The sequence below is a fragment of the Poecile atricapillus genome, chromosome 6 (genome assembly GCF_030490865.1).
Source record: "Poecile atricapillus isolate bPoeAtr1 chromosome 6, bPoeAtr1.hap1, whole genome shotgun sequence".
NCBI lineage: Eukaryota > Metazoa > Chordata > Aves > Passeriformes > Paridae > Poecile > Poecile atricapillus.
The window spans coordinates 11,402,711-11,426,777 of NC_081254.1; the positions used below are offsets into that span (position 1 = coordinate 11,402,711).

The window sequence follows — 24,067 nt, forward strand, 5'->3', positions numbered from 1 at the left end:
CACTTAAAACAGTAATTGTGATCAGGTGTTGCCAGGGATATTTCATTTGAGTAATCATTGTGCTTTTTAATTTGCTGACTTCTAAATTATAACACCAGCAATTCTAATGGTGGTCACATCATTCAAAAAAAAAAAAAAAAGAAAACTAGTGGAAGTACCTGTATTAATTGCTTTCATCTCTGTTTATTGTTTCTTCCATTTTTTAAGGTGTGCCCTGTCTCCTGGTTCCAAAACAATAATATATAGTTCAGATACTCAAGTTTTATGGATAAAGAACAACCAAAGAAAACAGTAATGGAGTTTTCAACAGACTGAAATACGCTTGCATAGATAATAGATGCAGATGAACTACGATCCATTTTAAAAAAAAAGGAAAATGGCATAAAGTAAAATTAAATACTAGTAAACATAAATAGTTCATGAAACAGCTCTCTGTAGCAAATGAACACTTTCTCAGATCATGTTTTTGCTCTGAACTTATACAATTAATGGAGTCTCCTCTCCAGTTGCCTTATGATGTGAGCTATTAGTTCACCTTGGCTGTCCATTCAACCTCATTGGGAAAACCCAATGAAGAAGATTGAAAAGCAATTTTTTTTCATTTTTTGTTTTTCTTAGATGGCATGGGGCTATTAAAAAAACTTGTGGTCAGAGGCATTAAGCTGGCTTTGCTTTGCACAATTCAGACTAATAGAAGCTAAACCCTGCAGGTGATATTGGCCAACTGATGTACACATAGGCCTATGTGTACCCTATCATCAATTCAATGTCTTGAACAAAAGGCATCTCCACTATAATAAGGAAATTACATTATTCTTGCCTTAAAAACATATTTTTTTCCCCTGGACACAAATGGGTTAATTTACCTAAGGACAAAAAGATTGTCAGTTTAGTCACCTGCCCAAAATTTACAATGCAATATCCTTTTTTTTTCAGCAAAAAAAAAATTTACAAATATTGGATTGGTGAAGGGAATAACAGTTAACATGAAAAGAAGGTAGCAGTGACAAAGGACAGTAACTTTCAACCAAATATGGACAAGACAGAAGAGAGGCAAAATCTCCTGGGACATGGTTACCAGGAAAATGACTGTGCTAAGAGATCACTTTGACTTTTTTTAGACGTGGCTTGCAGCAATGAAACTGGAGCAGAGTGTTCTACTACTATGGAAAAGTAGCCCTAGTTGCCCTAAAGAGCACAGGGATGGAAGTGCTCCCGTGTCCTATTTGTATAAAAGTTTGGAAACGCTGGAAATCCTTTCCAATGGAAAAAACACATGTGCATTAGGAGATTGACTGTTGCAATAGGAAAACTTAAGCTCTGAATTGTGATGATATTGGACATGTATGTGGAGTACTCACATGGCTCTACAGAATATGTTTCAAGGTCATGGAATGACTTACCGGGCAATCTGTGGCTTGGTTTTGATGTTGCAGCGCTGGAAGTAGAACTGTTCTTGCTTGTTTAATCTATAAGGCCATGAAAGAAGCAGTAGAATGTGAAATCTCAATGTAAATGCTCTGAGATAGAAAGCTTTTTATTTTTCTAATGGTTCTTGGCTCTCAAGTGCGATGGCCTTTCCCTTTATTGATTGTGACCATGAAGGTTTCATGAGCATAGTTTATTACCTGACACTTTAGACTGTGTTTGCTGCTACTCACTTTTATTATAACACTTCATTCCCTGTGGGCTTTGTTCAGGGTGGGGAACTGGTTATTGTTTTAATTTGGCTGTCAAGAGAAGCTGTACGTGGTGTCAGCACTTGTGCAGGACATCCACCTGCAAGGCATCAATCATAGAAAAAAAGGGAAGTGCTAAGAGCCTCCATTCATACTTGCCTGCCTAAACATTAGGATTCTGTGATTTTGTGTATTAATTTAGTTTTAATGGAAGTAGCAGCTGCATTGTTCAAAGCACACTAACATAGAACTTCTATGAATGTTCAGTGCTGGCCTGAGTGGTGTTCTTCATGTTTCAGCCATGGGTTCAGCAATTTGTGGATGTCAAGTGTTTCCTGGCAACTTCCTTCCCTAAACTCCCTCTTCAAATTGTTCTTATCACCTTATGTTTTCACATAAACTCACAAAATTAGACTGGAAGTCTCACCAGCTATGCCAGAGGTTTGATCAGGCAGCCACAATGTGTTAGGGGCTTGAGCTGCATTGTCTGGCTGCCTATTTTTCTAGAGCCTGCAGCGTGCTTCCCTTTGCTGCTTCTGGGAAGCTAAGAGATGCAGACGGTCAAGTGCCAGGAAGTTGAAGTATTTGGATGATGCCTGGAGAAAGGGACCTGTGATCCAGTGATCTGGGAATGTCTGGGACCCTCCAGACTAGCACTGCCTCCTTAAATTTAGGGGACAAAGTACATCTAGGAAGTGAATTATTTTTTGCTGAAGAAAAGAGCAGGAGTGAGAGGAGAAGGAGAGAAGTGTCTTTGGCACTGTGCACTATTACTTAGCAGAACTCCCATGAGGCACTCAGGAAAACCAGGCTGATCTTCTAAAGTGTTACATACCTTTATAGATGCAGCTTATACCTTAGAAACCTGCATTGCTCTAGATGTACTGAGGTGGGGTTGGTGCTGGTTCTGCTGGACCATGCTCTGGAAAGCTGTGATCATACTCTAAAATGGCCTGGATTGGGGTGGAAAAAGACATTGCTTTGCTTTTAGTCTTTTTGTGACCTCCTGCAGTTCTCAGTCATTTTTCAGTATCAGTTTCTAATCAGTTACTTGAGCTACGCAGCTGCCCTCAGGCATTTTAATTCTAGGCCAGTCAAAGTTCATCTTTAACTGTCTGTCTGTCCCACAAATACTAGGCCATAAACATTGGGACGTGCAGTATTCAGTTCATAGTGAAAAACAAAATGCATGCAAAGTCTATTTTTATTTTGTACAAATGGGTTTCTTTTTTAAATGCACAGTAAATGCAAAAAGAGAGTGGCATTATTTGTCAACATGTTTCACTGGAGCATCCACAATATTCATTTGATCATAACTCAAGTAATCTGATCAGCCTCCTTGGAAAGGATTCACCAAATGTACTGGCTTAGTTTTGGAAAGTGCTGTAACATGAGTGTGCCTCATTCTGCTGGCACAAACATTCCTGTGTCACTCCAAGGCTCCGCTTTGGCATCACTCTGTGCTGCTGGAGAGGAGCAGTGGATGGTGGAGACTTCTGTGCCTGGTGCACATTGACAAAGCTTCCCCCTCCCAGGCCATGCCAGGGATGCTACCCTTCACTTCCAGACAGTCACAATTGGCTGTCTTTTGCTGGAAAATCATGAGCTAAATAATTCTTTTCTCTACTGAAAGGGAAAGTGTCAGAGACGAGGCTATGAGAGACTTATGGTAAATATTTAATAGCTTTCCTTTTTTGTGCAGCCCCAAAAGATGGCTGATCCTGCAGTATTTATTTCAGGCCTACTATAAATAAAGCATGTGGTGACAGCAGACTGCAAGCAAGGGGAACTCAGTGGTTATTGTAAACTGCTGTCTTTTGTCTAATGCTGGGTCTAGTAACCAATTCTGTGCATGTTTTAGTTCTGCTGATGGGCACATTTAAATCAGAACCAGAATAGGGCTGTATTTATGTTCAGAAGAATTATAAGATGGTATCTGCCCCAGTTTGAGGTAAATTTGAACTATATACACAATATTGATGAAAGCATGGTCTGAACTAGTTGGACTATTCAAAATAATAAGTAGAAAAAAGAACACTAATGGTGGATATGACATGCCATACTAGTTAGCTTATTTTGCTTAGACATGTGACTCTAGAACATCCAAGAGTCATCTGCCACCAATAGCCAAGGCTTTTTTCCTTCCTTCTGATAGTCCTGTGTGCTTAAAGTGTTAAAAAAGACACATCTCACTACTGGGTTAAGGAAGCTACACTGTATTACTGAGGTGGTCCTCATTCCCTCTGAAATAGAGGTGACTCCCATTGTGTGCCCAGTTGTCTCTGTATGCAGGTAGGAGAGGACAGTAGGATTTGTTTACAGATGTCAGGCTATCAGTTGGACAGGACTATGAGCTACTCTCTCTGAGTAGTAAGGTTTAGTGCTGGTGAAATTAATGAGCAGCTGGAAAATGAAATAAAGTATCAATGTCAGTCACTGCAATAAATACAAATGTATTCCTTACATTAGCTGTTTAATTGAGTGCATTGCTATTTACACTCACTGTATAAAGTGTCCTTGTTAGTTTTAGAAAAGAGCCTGGAAACTGTGGATATATGCCAAGGCTTTAAAGGGCAGTGAAGTTTTCATTGCAACAAGATTCTACTTGGGGATTAGAGCTGTTCTCAGAGTGCACATCACTTTTTTTTTTCTCCCCCAATACCAGCTTAAAGGTGAGTTTTAAATTCATCATTTTATATGAGAAATATTTTCTGTATTCCCTAAAGATAATCTCCATGTGAATTCTTTCACATATTATATTTCACTTACCATGGGCCCATCTCACTGAAGTCAGTGGGCTGACACAGCTTAGTAAATATACATGGCAGTTGTATTCTTTCAGACAAACAGTTCCTGTCTGCAAGGAGGAAGTAGATATGTTAGCCAAAATGTTACAGTAGAGAACAAGGTCATAGTCTGTTCAGGCTGGGACCTTTTCCTATTAATGCTGATTAGCTTAAACACAGTCATGGAAAAATGTAAATTACACACTTAAAGCTAATTAGAGTGGATGGGAAGTATTTTTTAGATGTGGAATGAGGAATTTTTCAATCAGGTAAAACACTGAGGCTTTACTAGATCAGTCTTGTAGATGTTCTTTGTGTCTATGAATTTTTTAGTTTCCTTTGGATCCTTTTCACTATGGTGTTTCTTTCCCACCAACCCTTATAAAAGCTGTCTGCCCTATTTTTTTTTTTTTTTTTCTCACACAAACTCTTAATTATTGGCAGCCCATTGTTTCTTGCAGTGATACACCAAGGTCTGTTTAGCCTGGCTGTCGGGTACTGTTGGGGTTGGGCAGCTCTTGGTGTCTGTGCTGTCCCTGGCTGGTGGCTGCTGAAGCACATCAGTGCTGAGCACTGTGCCCAGGCTGGCCCAGGGATGTTACTGCATCGACATAATGACAACCCCAAACCACACTCAAATACCTCCAAGGGAGACAAACTCTTTCGACAACTGCTGGATAACTTTATCTACTTAGTCTCAAGACACAGAATTAGGGTTTTAGTCAAAATCTCTGATACAGATATTAATGGAAAGTTTACTGAAGTGTTTTAGCTTGGAAACAGAAAGGGCAGGCCTAAGTGAGGTAACTGCACTTAAGGTCTAATTATCCATGTTTGTTAGTTTTTCTCTCCTATATATCTTCATCAGAAGTGCTCTAAAAGCCATTAGAGATTGTAAGGTCTGCATTCCAGGGAAGAGGAGTTACAGGAAAATTAACTAAGCAAATACACTTCATTAATAGCTTCAGGAAACTAATGTGGTCAGGATGCTTGAAGTATATGGAGTTAGGCTTTAGCTTTTAGAAAATGTTCAGTGGTAAGGGGAAAACCAGACTTTTTCTGTGTAATGTTAGAAATCTCTTCGGGTTTGGACAACACTTGAACTCCTCTAAGTGAACAGAAGGCAGTTACAAAGCCTGATGTTAGTTTTTTTGAGAATCGTTGTATCTTTGGAGTTTGGAGGTGATTTCCTGAATCTGGAGCTGGCTGTTTAGGGTAATTCCCTGCATCAGTCTCCATTGCTGCTCTGAAATCTGCACCTGAATGACTTTCACCCATAAGGAAGCTGCTAAGAAGCCAAGAGTTGCAGGACTTCAGGAGGACCCGGATGATACTGGAATGGGAGCAGTCAAAGTCTTAGGTGCACTATTTGCATGGGTGGTGAAGAATAAGCAGAGGAATTAATTTTGGTTCGTGTCAAATATTTTTCAACTAAAGAACTTACTTAAATATTTGATACTAAATTCTTCAACATTCTTATTTATTATGATAACTAGGAAGAGTTGCATCATGTCTTAAGACCAGGGTATGATAGGCTACATCAAAGAACCGAATATTTTTTCAGTGCATCTTCTGCTTTTTATTAATTATTACTAATTCTTTGTTTTACTTACTAGATAATTTCCTAGCCCAAACATTTTTTCTGATGATCTTAAATGAACAAATATTTTTATTATTTATATGTTTACCTTAAGTAGATTTTTAGCATCTCTCAGTAATTATAAATAATCAATCTAATAATTAAATCATTAATAATACATAATTATGCCAAACTTTGCATTCCAAGTGAGCTGCTATAGCTGAAGTTTTTATGCCATTAAGCCTTGATCCCTCTCTGATAAATCTGATTGCATTTCTGCCTCTTGTTTTTGATTCTGGTCCTTCATTGTCTATAACTAGGCAATGCAAATTCTGCAATTAACCAATTTATTATTGGTGAGAGTAGTGGCTTCCTATTTATAATCAATATTGATTTAGGTATTTCTGAATATTTCAAGAGTATTGTGGGTTTGTCTGCACTGGGCTGCACAAAAATTTGAAATAAATTAATGTATTTCTTCAACAGTGTTAATGGCAATCCACATACAAATTCAGCCCATGACAGCATAAACAAGTTTTGAAATGGAATTAAATTTCCTTAGTAGGAAATTTTTAATGGATTTTTGGATGGACACATTTTTTATGGATTACCTAAGTTTTCAATAGCGATATGTGGAGGAAATTTTTGGAAATGGTTTACAAACAGTGCAGAGACAGGAGGAAGGAGACAGAGAAGTAACCTGCCTAAGTAAAGGTGTCCATGCTCCTTGGATGTTAAGTGTGGAGCTTGCTGTGTGTGTTGGGTGAGTGCCAGACATGTGCTCAGCATTCATACTTGGTACTCTGTGGATAACTGTCACCCCCAGGGCAGAGCTGCAGGGATACTGGATATCCTCCCTGTTTGCCCATAGAAGCTGCTGGGGTGGAGGAATGTTCGGGTCAGTACCAAGTCAATTAAGAGCAGATGGAGGCATTGACAGCCAGTGACTCCATTCAGGAGGGAACATGCTAGAGGGTAGAATGTGTGGCAGTTCAGGAAAGCAGGGGTTTTCCACAGCAGGGGAGGAGTTAGGAGGATGCAGCAGGGACTGTGCACATACCAGAGAAACAGAAAGAGTCAAAGAGAGATCAGGAGAGCCTTGGAAAAATCTCATCTTTTCACATCTTGGCTTCAGTTCATATCCCTTCCTCCCTTTCACTAAATCTCCAAGGCTTCTTCCTTTTCACTTTCCCTTTCTATCCCTTAATGTTTGTGCTTGCCTGTGACTCAGATTCCTTCTAAGGGAAAATAGATATTTCATACTTCCAAACAGCTTTTTTATTGGATAGCTGCTTCCTTTTGAGCTTCTATGCTTAACAAGCTTTTGTCCTTATGTTGCTGTGGGCATGAACATTAGGTCTGGAAAGTGTAATTGTCCAACTCCCAATCTGAGTGCAGCATAATGCAGGGAAATACTTAATGAATCAGTCATCCAACCAAATGCTAATATTTGCATTTGCCATTGATATATACAGAGCAAAAGTGCTGGTGGAAATATTTTTCATTTTTATTGCAGGCACAGATGATATCCTGAGAGAGGGAAAGTAGGTCGGATCCTAGGCCCAGAGTGATCACAGTTGTATTTAAGTACTGTGAAATGCTCAGGGCTTTGTCTTTGTGATTCTCATTGGAGTCACTAAGAATGCTTGCTGATGTCCCAGACAGGGCACAGAGAATTACACCACAGTATCATGGGACTCAAGATTTTCCATGCAAGACTTAGAAACAAGTAGCAGCTTCTGCTTGGCTGCCTAATTCACTGGTTAGCTGAAGATTTAACTGGCACATTACTATCTTAGCATTTATTAAATGGACACCTCTAATTGATAACCATGAGTAATATTTCATCTTTTTACGTCTCTCCCTGACACTCCCATCATCATTCCCTGCAAATTTTCAGGAATGTTAATGCATTAAAACATATATATATATATATATATATGTGCTCACCTTCTCTACTACAGAATGCCTCCATTTCAGTTAGGTGATAGCTAAAGTACGTACAATATTTTGTAAGCATTTTAAACTCTAATATGTTTTATTACCTTTCCATATGCATGTGATGCCTTTTCATTTTCTAGTAGTTGAAATCCTAGGATACAGTTATTAAGATATCCAAGTTGTAAATAAATGCTCACGTGTCATGAAATGACAAATGAAAAAGCATACTGTAAAAAAGAAATGTTGATTTTAGTTGTCCTGAGAATTAGAAAAGATAGACACTGACTGGTGAAGATATGAAATAGAAAAAAAGCTGCATGAAGATGAAAAAGAGCTATAATCTCATAGATCATGTCACCTCTTTGCAAGTACAATATTGTGCTCCCTTGAGGACGGAATTTAAACTGATAGTGCATCACAGAACTCCTTGGCAGCCTTTTCTTAGGCAGCAGTTGCACTCCTCAGTGCAGTTGGCTTATAATAAACCTTTGTTGTGAGTACAAAATTAACAGGATTGAAGTCAAGTGCTCTTCAATTAAAGATCTATATAGGTGGGAACAAGAAGACATTCTGGCAGTCATTTGAGCAGTGCTATCAGAATTGAACTGCTTTGCAAAACTACATCCATCTTGGTTTTGAACTTCATTAGAAAACAGAACCAGTATTGAGGGAGAGAAGAAGTGTATCTGTGGAAAGGAGGAGAGTTTAAAACAAAACAGAATGTATTTGATCACCATTAGAACTGTTCCAAGTGTTCATTTTGAAAAGAGGTTTTTCTTTCCATCTTTAACTTGGAAAATGTAGAAGAAAATGTCTGAAAGTTGAAATCAAATTAAATGCATATGAAAAAGAATCTTGATGAAAAATTACAACATAAAATCTAAAATTACCACAGTCATCTGTGAAATTTGGGCTTTCATCCTTCTCATAGCCCTACTGAGCAAGTATGCCCTTAAGTGTTTGGAATAAAATAAAATAATTTTGCAATCACTGGATTAAAATGTCAACACATATGTTCGCTACAGCACCATCATAATGACTTGAAAAGCAAACTTCTGTTGCTGCAGGATTTGATCCATCTAGCAAGAGAGGGAGGAAAAAAAGAATGTTCTGAACTTGCAGATGTTTTTCCTGGAGGAGTAATGACTCTTATGTAAATAATCACTTTATTCTGCAAGTGCATACAATTTCATTCCACAAATTGATTTCACCTCTTCTGCCCTTTTCTCTTGTGCAAGCCTCTGCTAGATCTAGCAAGCCTCATTATTCTGTTTTTAAATATCAAAGCTATAAACATCCAATGATGTGTAGGAACATCGTTTTCAAGTAACATCTTGAAAACTCCAAGTTGCTGTCAAATGCAAATCTTGGCTAACACTGTGAATGACAGATGTATTTTATCACTAATGTGGAAGAAATGCAGGTCTTTAGCATCATCTTCTGTGGGCTGGTAATGAGAGAGGAAAAACTAAACATACAGAGAACATCAGAAGTGATGGGATAGTCTGGTAAATAAATTCCTTTCCTGCAATACAACTGTTTCAGCTAAGCATCAAACATGCAGTGTGTGGTTGTTTGCTACACCTCTGTATGTGGCAAACCACATTTACAGTGTTAAGCAACTCTGGCACTAAAATTCATCAGTGAGGAGAGCAGGGGGACACTTAACATGGTTCACCAGTTCACTTCAGAGAAGTAACTGGGTGTACTCAGAAATTACTCAGAAATAATGGAAAGAGGAGCAGAATTGTCCCCTACATCTTTGTATGTTGATAAACTGTCACTGTCAGTTTTCAGCTATCCTGTGTTATGAGCTGCAGTTGATTTTTTTTCTCTTTTTTGCTGTCTTTCATGATACATGTGCATGTCTCATAAATATGATCTATCATTTCTCTTCTTAAGCTAAAATGGTTGGAGGAAGAGTATGGCATTAATTCCTGAGGGAAGGTAACTTGCCTGAGGAAAGTTTGTTTTAGGCAGTTAGTGAGTAGCTCTTGTTCTTAGAACTTGAAGGTATCTATTTCTCAGATAATTATATCTTGGGAGTATATTGTGATATATTTCAGCTGTGAGTATGAATTAAAATTTTCTAGCCTGTTGTTTCAGGAACACTTTTTCAGTGAATTTCACAGGTTAATTACACATTGTTTAACAAAATGCCAGTTTTCATTGTTTCCTCAGGCTGTGTTCATTTTCATAGTACCTGGCTGTATGGTAGGCATCTATTATATCAGCTTTGTTTTCAACTCTCAAAGTAGCAAAATTTCCATACCTTCTAAGTGGAAATCTTCCAGTTTCTGTAAGAATTACTCCTTTTTCCTAGGTGGTCTTTTTTTGTACATTCACTACTGCCTATGGAAAAGTGTTATGTGTGGCAGCTAAAGTTAAACCAGAGCTGAGGGTGAGGCTGGGTATTAATACAGGGATTGCCACTAGGGATGAGCCCTGTTCCTGTTGAGCTCAGCTTTCCCTCTCTGATAGATGCCCCTGGTAAGTATTTCAGAGGAAAGTGCAGCACAGCCCTCAGTTAGGAAATAATGAACCTAACACAGAGGTCTTTTAAGCTGTGCCATGAAAAATGAGAGTCTGTATGTTTACTTATTATACCCCATCTAAAGCAGCTCTTGGGGTTTTTTGTTGTTAAGTATAACTGTTTGATCCTTTCTGATACTCTGCTCTTCTCATAGTCTTAATTATATCTTGTAACAATGAGTTTCACCTCAGGTTAATCAAGTTCTCTAGAAAAAGATGTTTGCCTTTATCAATTTTACGTGTTGTCTTTTCAATTCCATTCAATGTCCACAAGAGTAGCTTTATTCCCCTTTTTCTACCATTCATTATTTTCTAAGCCTCTGCAATGTCTTCCCTTCTTCATCTCCTGTCTAAAGCAAACAATTCAAAATGTCTTAGCTGCTTCTACTTGATTTGTAAGTGTTTAAGTATTTTTATTTAATTCTGGTACCAGTCCTAATTTTGAAATGTACTTTTTAAATAGAATTTGAGGCATTATACTGATCTGTAGGTTGGAAATGGGATATTATTTGTATAATTCTGATTCTTTTGACTATTTTGTTTTTAATTTCCTTTTTTCTGGTGATCCCATATGTACTGGAATGATTTCAGGAACATTCACCACTAGGCAGATTCTCACAACACCTCTCACAACTACATCTTCACTTACCTGAGCATCCTAGAAGTGCTTCAGATGACATTTGCCACTGTGCTTTCTTTGTTACGCAAATAAAAGGGCAAACTATGTTTTCAGAGCATTTTAGTGAGGTTTATTTTGGGTTATTTAAATGATCAAGGACATATATTTATCAAATACAGGTGAAAGACAGGCACCTGTAGTGGCTAATTCAGTAGTGTTCTGCTCATTGTGAAACTCAAGTGTCTGAAATGATGCCCGTGTTTCTTCTTGAAGAGAGGTTTAAGTAATTTCAGCTGTAGTTGTACAGTTCAAGCTATTAAATAATAATCTTTTGAGGAGTTATCTAGAGATGCCTCAGCACCAAAGTTTAGCCTCTGCATTTTAAAACATATTTAAGTCTCTTTTTCCAGAGTGCTGCCCAAATTTGAATTTATCTAGTTGTGGCTGACTTTCATCTATGAAAATGCATTTTGTCACAAGTATTGGAAAACAGATGATCTCTCAAGTCAGAGGTTGGTTCCATAACTGGTGGATTTTCATCATTCAGAGAAACTTTCTCAAACTTTTTCTCATTTAATACCTTTGTAAATGAGGATGTAGGAAAAGCTTGATTACTGACAGAAAAAGTCTAGGCTACGCTTAACTTTCAGTCCTGATGTAGCAGCTTTTTGGCATGAAATTAGAGCTGAAAAATAGGAGTACAGATTGCACATCTGTTATTTTCTCTCTCTCTCTCTTTTTTTTTTTTTTTATCCCCAGATCTAAACGTCCAGTGCCAGTTTCAACCACAGCTCCCAGAATTGACTCTCCCAGGGCTGTAATTCCCCATCAGAAGGTAAGTGACACATTTCTCCTCAGCCAAAGTGAATACCATTTTTATCTGCTGTGAAGGTAAATATCTATTACAGGAAATAGCTTTTGCCGGCCCTAAATAATTAAATGTTGCATGAATACACAGGCAGCAAAACTGCTGCAAGGCAATGTGTTAGTGATCAGTATTTTGATAATTTCTGATTAGCAGGACCAAAGCATCCCGCTATCCTCTGATGGGATTTGGTCTAACCAATTCTGAGCAACTGTTCTCATCTAGTCTACAAGAAGCCACTGAAGCTTCTCAAAATCTACATTTGCTTTTGTAGATTGTTGGGGAGAACCATTAGAATGTGTCTTAGTCCAAATCCTGGCTGCAACTGAAATGACACTTATTTGGAAAGAGGATATGAAGGCATTTGAAAGCTTGCATCATATAATGCAAGCTTCTTATCATAGAATTCAGAAGACCTGAGAATAAAAAATAAAGAGGATAAGTCAATTTAATGAATAACAGCAAGTGGCAGAGGAAATGAATGGCTTGGTTTCCATTGTCAAACCACATCATCTTTCATAAAATAAATGTTCATTTTAGAATAAACACTGACTGTACCTGGCAACTCATCTTCTGTATCTTTGGAGACACCGAGGAGCAAGGGTACCTGAAAGATGGTGTATATATCCCTAGGCTCAGGCTCTGGATGGGGCATTTGTATTGCTGATGCATTTGATTAGATAAACGGACAGGAGCTAAAGTTTCCATTGCTGCAACTTATCCCTGCAGTCAGTGCCAGTTTCATTCCTAGCATGCATATAAATAAAAGCAGTGTAGATCAAAACACTTGGGGAATTAGATGATTTTCTACTGTTTTTGACACCAACTTCCATAGATCAATTTTAAGTAATTTTTATAAACACTATGCTTTCCAAATTCAGAGTACAGACAGTAACATCATCCCTGAAACTGCTGCAAATAGGTTCAAGATAGCAGAAGAGAATGCACCTGGGGGGAATAATTTGATTCGGTTTTATCTTGTGACATTTTAAATTAACCTGACTGGCCATTTATTAGTTGAGGCAGAAATAATATTATTTCAGACTGGATCTTGTAGACTTTTTTGGCAAGGGAAGATGAAATTAAAAATTTATCTTGCTCAGAATTGTTTCTATTTATATCATGATTTTTAAAGTTATTTTGGAGGAACTTATTGGAAGAGTCACCAAACAGTACTGTGAAATTCCTAGAACAAAAGTGATGTATCATTATTTTGCTTAAACTGGTGTTTGACTGCGCCAGCAAAATAATAGGGACAGGAAGGGAAAGGAGTTCTCATTTTCCCTGAAGACCCACCCAGAATGCTGCTAGGCATTGAGTTGATCTGTCTCATCAGAGTTATTCACCAACACAAGATTGACACCTTCCTTTTGGGACTCTATAGCACCCGCACAGGTATGAAAATTTTGTCTCCTCCGTCCACAGGCATGTTAAGTTTTATATATTGGGTTTTCCTTACTCTCTGAGGTGCATTTTAGGTGCATTTCTTCCTTGGCAAGTGTCAGTTTTAAAATTGCTGCCATAGGTTTTCAAAGATGTTTACCACAGAAACTTTCCTCCCTTAGCTATCTACTGTATATAAAAGTTAACTTTAAGCACTGCAGGGGTTTCTTGAAGGCCCTAAAAGAACCCTTGGTATGAAAGCCATAAAGACACTTTACATTTCCTATTGTAACCCTTCAGAGAGAGATGAGGATCAAAGGACTCAACACATTTTCAGAAGCTTGCTGTCTTACACCTGAGGATTCTGTGCAAGGTGCTCAGGAAAGCTTTGTAGGAGCTGCTGGAGACAGCCTTTTCTGAACAGGCTACAGTCAGTACCAGCAGCTGGAAAAGAATTACTGGAACCTTTCTGGTGGAAAAGGGTGGCATCCAGGGGAAGATATGGTGGGAAACAGGTTATCTTGCAGTTTTCAGGAATATCTTATCTGTAGGGTCAAGAGGTAACCTTAGAGTGCTGGGTGGGAGGATGATGACCCTTTGCAGATCAAGAGAAGTGCCACTTGTGTCACTTGTCTATGCTAATGGACAACAATAAGTTTTAAGTGAATAAGTCTTCTCTGGGGATTGTTTATAAGGGAAAAAAGGCATTGAGCCCTCAGAGAAATCTCAAAATCCAGAATAAAAATACTTTATTGATAGAAACAGTGTAATGCTGATATGGCAGTAAGGTATGTTACAGTAAATGCACTTTAAAACCAAGGTTCCTTTGCTTGTCCCTTTTTTATTTGTAGTAATAGTATCACTGTAGAAATGAAGAATTCTGTGACACACAGGCAGAAGTCACCTCCACATGTCTGCTTGACAGTGTTTAGACTGATGGGTCATGTGAAATTAATTTGATGGTATTTTTTAAAAATCAGCAAAAAACTGCATTACAAGACAGTTGTGACAGTGTCATCCTCATACATCAAGAGAAGCTTTCCTCACCCTTCTCTGGTTAAGGTTAAGGCATGGCAATGTTAGCTAAACAATCTGCATGTGCAACATCAGTGTCTAGTTAAAACCATAAATCCTCTTGTACATTATTGCTGATCTGATTGCAGCTTCCACTAATTTTCAAGCATGCGCTTCTTTCACTGTGTGGTTTTTGTTTTGTTTTTATTATTGTTTTAGGAAAACAAACATACTTTTTTCACAAAGATCAGTCATTCTTTCACAAAGCTGATCAATGTTATAGATGATATGGGTTCTGCAACCATAGGTATGTGGGGCTATTATTGTAAATAAGGCTTGGTTCATTTTCAGTTTCACTATATCTGACATCAATCTCAAACTAGAAACAATTTTCATTTAGTTTAGTCAAATCTTTTTGATTTAGTGAAGTCTTTTGCACAAGTGGGGCACAGCTGGAAGAAAGGGCATAGTTAATGTTGAAAGCATTCAAATAACAATGAGAGTGAGCTTGGGCCCAAGGATTTAAACTAAGCCATCAGTCAATGAGTTCCTGCAGCTCTTCAGAGGGGACACAACACAAATGAAAATTCAGCTCAGTGCAGTTCAAAACATTCAAGCTGGAGCTTTAGGGGTAAGCATGGCTTTAACATTTGTCCATTTGCATGAAGGTATTGACAGCCTTGTCAATTCTAATAATATGGCTGTATGTTGTGCTTTCTTTGAAACACTACTGAACACACTTATTTTGGAATCCCAGTGAGGATCTTGTCATACTTATGATTTGCTTCCTGCCAAATTTGGGAGCATATGTGTCTAAGAGAAAATAGATGGAGATGACTGACTTTTTAAGTAGAGTATAGGATGGAGGAGCTGGCTCAGCCAAAAGCAGTTTGATCATGTCTTTGAGCAGAGTCATTCAGTGCCATGGTGCCTCCATTCCCTTTTTCCTCTGAAAGCAACAGTTGCTTCTTGGGCACGTTGAGTGGTCAAATTCACTGGTATACTGTTCAAATTGGTCTCCCAGACATGCAAGAGGTGAATAATAACTGTAGGGTCACAGTAATAGATAAATAGAAAATGAGTTGTCAAAGGGAGAGGACCTGAAAAACCTGGTATTGTATCTCCCAATATAAATTTGTTTCTCACGTCCCTGATACATAAGAAGAAATATTTGCCTTTCATAAAAACTGGATGTTTTATAAACTAATAATAATAATAATAATAATAATAATAATAATAATAATAATAATAATAATAATAATATGGAAAGACATGGAAAGAAAAATTTCAGAATGGAAATTGAACTGATTCCTAGCTTTCTTCTATTTCAAAAGGTTTGAGACCCTTCTACATATATTAGTTTTAAGCTCATTCCCTGACATTATGCAGTTTTCCTCCCGCAGTAAGGGATTGCTGCACGATCCGTTATCTTTCTGGAGGGAAGCCCATTGCTCAGTGTCAGAGCCTCCTCTCCTGGTCGGCTGGAGGGGTAGCATCAGACTCCTAGAGCTGGAAATGTCAGCTTGCTTTTCCAGCCACTGAAACAGAATGGCATGAGAAATGGGGAACAGGGGGACGTTTGTTATCTTTGGCTGCATTTCGTGTGATGCAATGCTGAAAGCTCAGTACTGCTGCTCAGTATTAGGCATTTGCCCTTCACAGTCAGAAATGGGTTCTGAAATTCTCCATTGATATGATTTTGACACTGAACTGGAGACAAAACGTAATTCTACAATATTCTCCCAGGAGTAAACTGAATCAGAGGTTTTTTTGTTAGTCACAAAAGGAAAGAGCTAAATATGCTGATGATGAGGCAGTAATTCTTTGGAAGAAGTAATACAGCTGCTCCCTTAGACATTTCCTGTTTTATCCATTTCCTCCCCCACAACACAGGGAAAACAACTGCCCTACAACTATCCAAAATATGAACTCAAAGTGGAGATTGCTAACCTGGCACTGCTGGGTTCTTAAGAATTCTAATGCTGATTTGCCAGCATGCTGGTATTCCAGCTAAAGATTATTTGAGGAGCAAAACCAGAGCTACATTCATTCCAAGAAGTAGCAAAATCATTAGCCATAATTTTTTATGACTGTCCTATAATTTTCCCTTTGTCTATTGTTGCTGTCCAGTAACACCAAGACTATGAAAATGCATTAGGTTAAGGAAATATCTGCCATTTCTCTAATTAGCACTTGCAATTGATACTTTACTATCATCTCTCCTTGCATGTCCTTTTATTTTGGGGTATAGGAAGAAAACCACAGTTAACTAAAAGCCATGGAATTTTCAGGGTAAAAAATGAACATAACTGCAGCCTATCCTTTTTCTTTTCTATTACCTCTGTGTTTATTTTTTATTTGATAATTGTTTTGTCCCTTTGTGCTGGCATGTAAAAATGGTTTGCCCAAGTGATTACTTAATTTTTGAACATGGCGTTGTGCCTCTTTATGAACGCATTTTTGGAGAGAACCAGTTCTCTGTTTATTTAATGATATCCGGAAGCTTTCAATAGGCCACTGGAAAGGATTTTTATTTGCTGTTTTCAGTGTCAGGGTATAATAACCAAAGTATGTATTACAAATGTATTTATTTAAAAAGGCATGGTCTGAAAATGCTTTTAGGATTATCTGTTTCTACAGCCTCGGGCAGCTATTAATGCCAGCTAAAATCTCTTCCTGTTTATCACTAAGGAAAATTATCACAGTTAATTTTATCTGCCTTATATTTTTGATTGAAAATGTCTTAAATGTGTTTAATGTTATGATTATTTATATCCTTAGACCTTAAGGGGTTTTTTTCAATAAATTTTAATTAATCAAGGCATATTATCTTGATTTTTTTTTCAAAGGCATGCACCCAAATTTATATATGCAATTTAGAAAAATCCAAAAGGATTATTATATATAATAATATATAATCATCTATATTATATATAAATATGTAAATATTATATAAAATTATACATATTATATATAATTATATAATTTTTTTTTTCATGGACCATAGTATCAAAATTAGTAAATTACATTAATGATAACCAGTACTAGCAAAAGTATAGAATTAGAGGCCAAATTATTCTTAGGCCTGTATTTCATGCAAGGCTGTGGGGGCAGATGAGTGTAAGGTGTTAAAGATGATGATTGAATTGCCAGTGAATGAGGCAAAACATCTCTGCAGGCAACCACCTGCTCTTGAACTGGCTATCATTGAGGCCAGATTGTGGGCTCCCTTCCTTCTTCAGGCTGATGTCCCCTGAGCTGGACTGCAGCAAGTAGCCAGCATTGCTGGGCCTTTTAGCTGTGAGCATTTTTCATTATTTATATCGCCTCTTATTTTGGTTTCACTAAAGTGCATTTATCATGAATCATTTATGGAACTAAAATGTTCGATTGAGTTTTTTCAGGATGAGTTTTTGGTAGATTTGTTTGAATATGAGCATCAGCACAGACTTCTATGGGTGTAGGCATTGTAGGAGAGATTCCTTTGGCTAAGGCAATATCTGCTGCTGTCCCAGTTAGGAATATTATCTGGCACAGGACTGTAGGATCATACACACACCTGCATACTCAAGCACACATTCCCTCAAGTGGAAATTAAGCAGGAACAATCAGCATAGGGGCAACCTCTCTGTGGAGCAGTACATGTTTTTGAGTCCTGTTGGTGTCTCTGCTAACCCTGCTGCATGGCCTGATCAGCATGAACCAGAGCCCAGAAAAGCAGTGCATAACTTCCATAACTTCAACTGCACTCATAGAAAACAGAGTGGTGTGGTTTAGAATCATTGTGTCTTTATTATAATGGCATTGACTTTTATGGTTGTACATGATCTAAAATGATTCTTACCTCAAGACTTTTTTTTTTAAGATTTCTTAATTATTCTAGAAATTAATGGACAGTGTTGGCTTAATATAAAATTATTGCTGTGAGGTTGACTAGTAGCAAATGCTTTAATTGTTGATTTCAACTAAAACCTGGTAAAGAAATGCCTGAGTTGGTTTTGCTTCCCTTATTTTGAAACAATGCATTTCTTTGTTGAAAATCTTCCCTGAAAGTTTGAATGCTTTGGCTCCAATCTATTTATTGCTAGTTTATGACTATGTATTACAGTATTAATTGCAGATATGTTGTTTTTGCATGTGTTCTATGATTGCTCTTTTCTTTTTTTTCTTTTCTTGGCCTGCATGTTTGCTACTACAGGAACCTGCTTGGGAAATCAATGGCAACAGAACAACCTTCAGCCCTCTAACTAACACGGCGACTGGGCCTATGAGTAGTGTTTTAGCAACCAATGGAACATTTTCAGGCTACCTCAACCAGCAAGAGATCAGCCTTTCAGATAGCTCTTCCTACCTAAAGACTACCACAGTTAGATCTTCCATGTCCTCTCAGTCTGTGACTTCTGACATTTCACCTGCCAAGAGCACTTTAGGTTCCAAAGCAAGCCCTGCTTTGGCTGGTGGCAGTAGCCCTGCACACCAGCTGAGCCCTGCAAGGCAGTATAACAACCCCATTGGCCTTTACTCGGCAGAGACCCTGAGGGAAATGGCTGAGATGCATAAATTGAGTCTCAACCGAAGGGCTTCAGAAGGTGGACTTCCTAGAGGGTAGGTAATATGGTAACATCTTCAATTATTTCAATAAGTAATGAATTTGCTGAACAGTGAATGTAATGGTGCTTACCCTATTGTGCATTTGTCTGGCAATCATGATTAAGGTCTGGATCAATCATTAAATTTTCCAGTAGCCCCCAAAACATACACACATTGCCATTACAGAGCAATGGTTGTTGGTATCTGAAGTGCAGCATGGATTAGCAATAGTCAGCAGAGCATGATGGGGAGCACTAGGACTGAAGTAACTGTAATCATCTCAGGGTTGTAGAACTCAGCAGTTCTGACTAATGCATGGAGTCTCAGAGAACCAAATATTGCTGTCAGACATCAGAGCAGCTGCTGTAAACCACACCTGATCTTCAGTACTTTGCTAAAGAGAAATGACTTTGACCAGCACTGGCAGGTCTTGCTGTAATTCCTGCCTTAATGTGTTGGCTTTCCTATGTAAAATGAGTCAGAACTGCAATATTTTGAATCCTCCGGTTTGAAGAATGTCTTGCATCTGCTAGCTTTAATGTTAACTTTGCTGTAACAACGAAAGATCTCCAGATACTGCCCAGATAGTTTTATCCCATGCTGTCAAGGTTTTCCATATTCCTGTATTGCAGGTCACCTGTTTTATTAGTAGGTTTATGGAGTGAGTTCTGACTACAGTACATGAGAAAAAGCAGTAAGAAACAGGTTTTCTTGATTTTTTTGCCTTCATGTATAAATCATCAAAAAAATATAACTTTTTAGTTTATTTTTGGTGTCACAATCCGCTAACACAAGCGGGAGTCGTGCGAGATTCGTTTGATCTCAGAGTGCAGAAAGGACACCAAGGGATTTCGGTTTAAATCACAACAGCAATAATTTAGCAACCTTTATTTTAGTGCCAACAACAAGGGTTATGCTACAGATGAGAGGGAGAGAAAGAGAGAGAGAGATAAAGAGGCAAAGTAAAAAGAGAGGAAAAGGGGGGGTTATAGCTACCAACAGATGACCTGGGGGCGCTGGTGTCTTCTTCCATGGGGAGATCTCTCTCTCAGATAGTAACTTAGAAAGTCACTTTTATAGTCTGTTTCAAAAGCGAGGGGCAGCTGGCCAGGAGGTGGGGAAATTCCTGGGCTATTGTGATGAGACCCCTTGCTCTGGGAAGCAGGTGTAAGGTACAGAACAGGCTGCTCTGTACAAGCCCCTGCTCAGCAGCAGGAACGAAGGCAGGGTACCATGGCAGCACAGCAAGCACACCTGCAAATAGTCACTTAGCAAGCATCAACCTCAACCAGGCCAGAACCCCTGTACAAAGTCCCTTGGGCTCCTCAGGGTCTTAGTCTCTGTTCTTGTGACGGTTGTGGGGCAAATGAGGGAAGCTTCAGACCGTCTCTTACATGTGGGTTCTTTGTTTGTTGTTTTTCTAAATTAGAATAAATTTATTTATTGTTAGGAATATGGGGAAAAGTATTTTTTTTAAACTAGGGACTTGGCTATACAAGGAAAACCAGAAACTTCTGACAATCTGCTCAAGGTCTGATAGCAAATGCATATCTTCAAGTACTTTATATCCCTTTGCAGAAGCTCTTTGCAAAAGTAAAACCAAGAGGTTTTAACTTGTAGCAAAGTAGGGACATTTCATCTTATTACAAGAGCACATACACCTGTTTTAGATGATTCAAGCAGTTTAAGATTATTCACTGCCACTCTCTTGAGCACTCAACATTAACAATCCTAATTAACTTATCTGAGAAAATTCTATCATCCGTTCTTATAGTGGATAATTAAGTAAAGCAATTACTGTTTAAAAGAAAGTAATTTCAGTTAGTAAGCAAGATCAGAAAAATAAACCTCAGAATACTTCTCTCTTAAATTAGAGTTTTCTGAAGAATACCAATTCTTGTCTTATTTCAATATACAGAGCTTCCTGGGATTATATCTTGTCTTTTTCTCCACTATGTTCATAACCCTCCTTAATACCTGCAGGGGTGAGGGTGAAGGGGCTGAATTTTGGATGGCTCAGCATTGTGACTGTTTGTTATCAGAATACAACACAGCTGCATCCATCACTCACTAAAGTCAATGTGAGCCTTTCTATTCAGTTTGAACAAAATTTTAGGGAACTGCTATCTGCCTTTACTATCTGTAATAGTGATGAACAAACAAGAAAATAAAAAAAACCTTATCTTGCAGTGCAGGAACATTCTGAAAAGATGAAAGAGCCCAGAAGCACTAAATAAATGTGTATTGTCAAGTAACTTCTCTGAGATTTAGAGAAGTGTACATCTCTGTTGACATGCAGAGAAAATTCAGAGCTCAGTAGTGCTATCATTCCCACTCTCACTTGACTGTTATCCATGAAGTAAGAAGTATCTTGCCTCCTGCTCTGTGGAGAAAAACATGGAGCCTGTAACTATCTTAGGATGTGGTGGCATCCATGATAATCTCAATCTCACAATGCATATATGTGAATAAGGAAGTACTGTGAGCACTACAAAATCAGCTCTGGTCTTTGTTGGGAACGTTCTAACCATATAATACAACGTGGTTGTGATATTGTGGTGCTCCAAAGCTGAATTAATTGTGCTTTCACAAACGTGCACTTAGCTGTATGGTAAAAGCTGTGAGAAAGTTCAAGCATGAGAAGTGAACTTAAGGTATATTTTAATTCTGTGCCCTTTTCACCAAATTATTTAAATTTAATTGTGTGAATTGCTGTTACAGGTTTAGCTAAACGCTTTGGAAAATCCTATCAAGAAGCTGAAATAAATTTTGAGATTATTTCCTTGATCTGTGAAGAATAACAAGCATCTGTTTGTCTGATAAATTTTACATTAAAGCTTTATCACTCTGACCCAAGGTGAAAAATGAGATAGCCTGTTAGGAGTGTGGAACGTGATGTGCTGAAAGCTCTGGAGTGTATGAATAAATATGAACAGTGAGTCATAGTTTGTAACATGTGCCTCTTTTTCATTCCAGAGGAAGTTATTTTTCACACTGTAGGGCAAGGGCAGTAAATACCTGTCCCACAAGTATGTGCCAGGTGGCTTGGGTTACTGGCCTCTTACTGTGTGACCTCTGCAAGCAGCGAGCTGGGTGTTCCAGCCATGTCCCTATATAGAATCAAAGTAAAATAATGTGTGGTTCTGAACTGGGAGGAATTTTCTCATCACATCCTTAACATAAGGAGAAGCAAAGCATTACTGTTCCTGAAAGAAGCTACAGGAGCCTCTTCACGTCTCAAAAATCTTTACTAAGACATGACTGCTGAGCTGTTCTTAGTGTGTGCACATAGTGTTTCTTTTCTGTGGACGTACTCTTATATTCCTTTAATTAAGGTGTATTTTAGGGGTTTGGTAGTTCTGCCTTGAAAATGTTATTTTATATGTATGATAGATGCCTAGCTGAGTCAGAAAATTATGCCATTACACTTGGTTTCATTGTAAATGAGTGCCCAGCTGTCCCACATACACCTACAGCTTACAGGCTGCAGCTTGTTCCTAATATATCTCTACCAGTTCCTGTAAGAGACTGATATATTTGGCTTAATGTAGGGTTTATAAAGCTAGAAGAATATTTTCAAATCTGGGAGTCTGATCAGTAGCTACAGAGGGTGATCTGTGATTGCTTTACCATGGAAATGCAGAAGTGCAAAGCCTTTACTGCAGCTTTGGCTCATTAGAGTGCTTTTGATCATGAAAACTGCTGTTGGATGAGTCAAGGCAAAAGGATCATATGTAGGAAGAAGCAGTAATATCAAAGGTTCTGCAAGGAAAAAAGTAGGAGGAGCCAAATTCACTTGAAATATCACTCTGGACAGTGAAACTTTTCTGTCCAGTATTTTGTATCAGTCCCAGATACAGAAATGTCACAGCAGCAAGTTAGAATCCTCAGTGCCCAGTTCTGTCAATACTATTCCAATCAGCCAAGTAAGGAGAAAAGTTTATTAACTGACCCTGGATCTCTTTCTCTTTATTTTGCACAAAATATGATTAATTAGTCTTCAACCAAGAAAACAGCAGAATGTGGGTATTCTAAGCTTTGGAAAAAAAATCTGAAATAAACATCACAGCCTATTACTGTTATTTGTGCAACCACCATAAAGAATTATTGGATAGAGCACCATAGTCCAGACTGAACACACTCTGTTCTGCACTCCCAGCTTCCCAGCTTTATCCTGTGGATATATCCTTTGGAATTACTGTGCAAGCACCATCACTGGTTTATGCAGAGATGCAGGAATGGAGTGTGAACATACTTGGCTTACACTTCTCTTGGTATAATGTAGGTACAGTCATATTTAGGCAATTGCTTTGTTACATACAAAGGCATTTTGCATAGTTTTAGCTTTAAAACATTTGCTAATATATTCTTTGGAGTTTCTCCAGCATGTACCAAGACTTACAAATCAGTCTTGCAAAACTAACTCTCAGGGTGGCCTGAGAACAGACTTCATCCCTGAATATTCAGCATCTAAGAGAAAAATATAGTTTCTACCACTCACTTGCTACTTTCAGATGAGAATATACTCTGAAAATCCTCCTTTTTTCCCTCTACTCCTTCCTCCCTTCACTTTGGTAGCAGTACTTTTAAGGATGCACAGCAATAAGATCATGTTCAAGGGTCAGCCAAAATGCCATAGTACCCCAATAAGTCCTGGTGGATCAACTATAATCCCTGCATTTTTTCCTTTCTTAATCATGTTGGGGATTTTAGGCATATATTTACTCTTTGTTCTTATTTGTAGATGGTCTGAGAAGAGCTGGAGTAATCTTTTGTAAATACTTTTTGCCCTTTGCAGTCTACAAACTATTGACTTTTTTCTGTGTGGTTGGTTTTGATGTTGTTTGTTCTCTTTCTCTTCTTCTAGGTCATAACCAACACCGCTGCCAAGTTAGTATCACCTCTGTGTAGTGCCAGATATTTGTGTGACGCTGTGTGTGTGAAGATGTGTTTTCTGGGGTAGCATGATCCCCCCCCGTGTTCCTGCTGTGTCTGCTTGCAAGTGCAAGTATTTTTTAAAACATCTGCTTGGTGTGGCAGGCGCCCTGCGCTGCCCTTGCTGTCCAGCAGTGCTCCCGC

At 38.3% G+C, this 24,067-nt stretch overlaps 1 protein-coding gene across 11 annotated transcripts in view; it reads left to right on the forward strand.

Moving 5' to 3' along the window:
• LDB3 (LIM domain binding 3) overlaps window positions 1-24,067 on the forward strand; it is a 116,486-nt gene that overhangs the window by 39,169 nt on the left and 53,250 nt on the right. For 7 of the 11 annotated variants that reach the window (XM_058840694.1, XM_058840693.1, XM_058840695.1 and 4 more), the window contains 2 exons: window positions 11,896-11,971; window positions 18,597-19,003. In XM_058840694.1, coding sequence (XP_058696677.1) covers window positions 11,896-11,971; window positions 18,597-19,003 — 483 coding nt within the window. Of the gene's footprint in view, window positions 1-11,895; window positions 11,972-18,596; window positions 19,004-23,855; window positions 23,879-24,067 lie in introns of all 11 variants that reach the window. The other 4 variants (XM_058840697.1, XM_058840700.1, XM_058840702.1 and 1 more) reach the window with 1 other exon arrangement.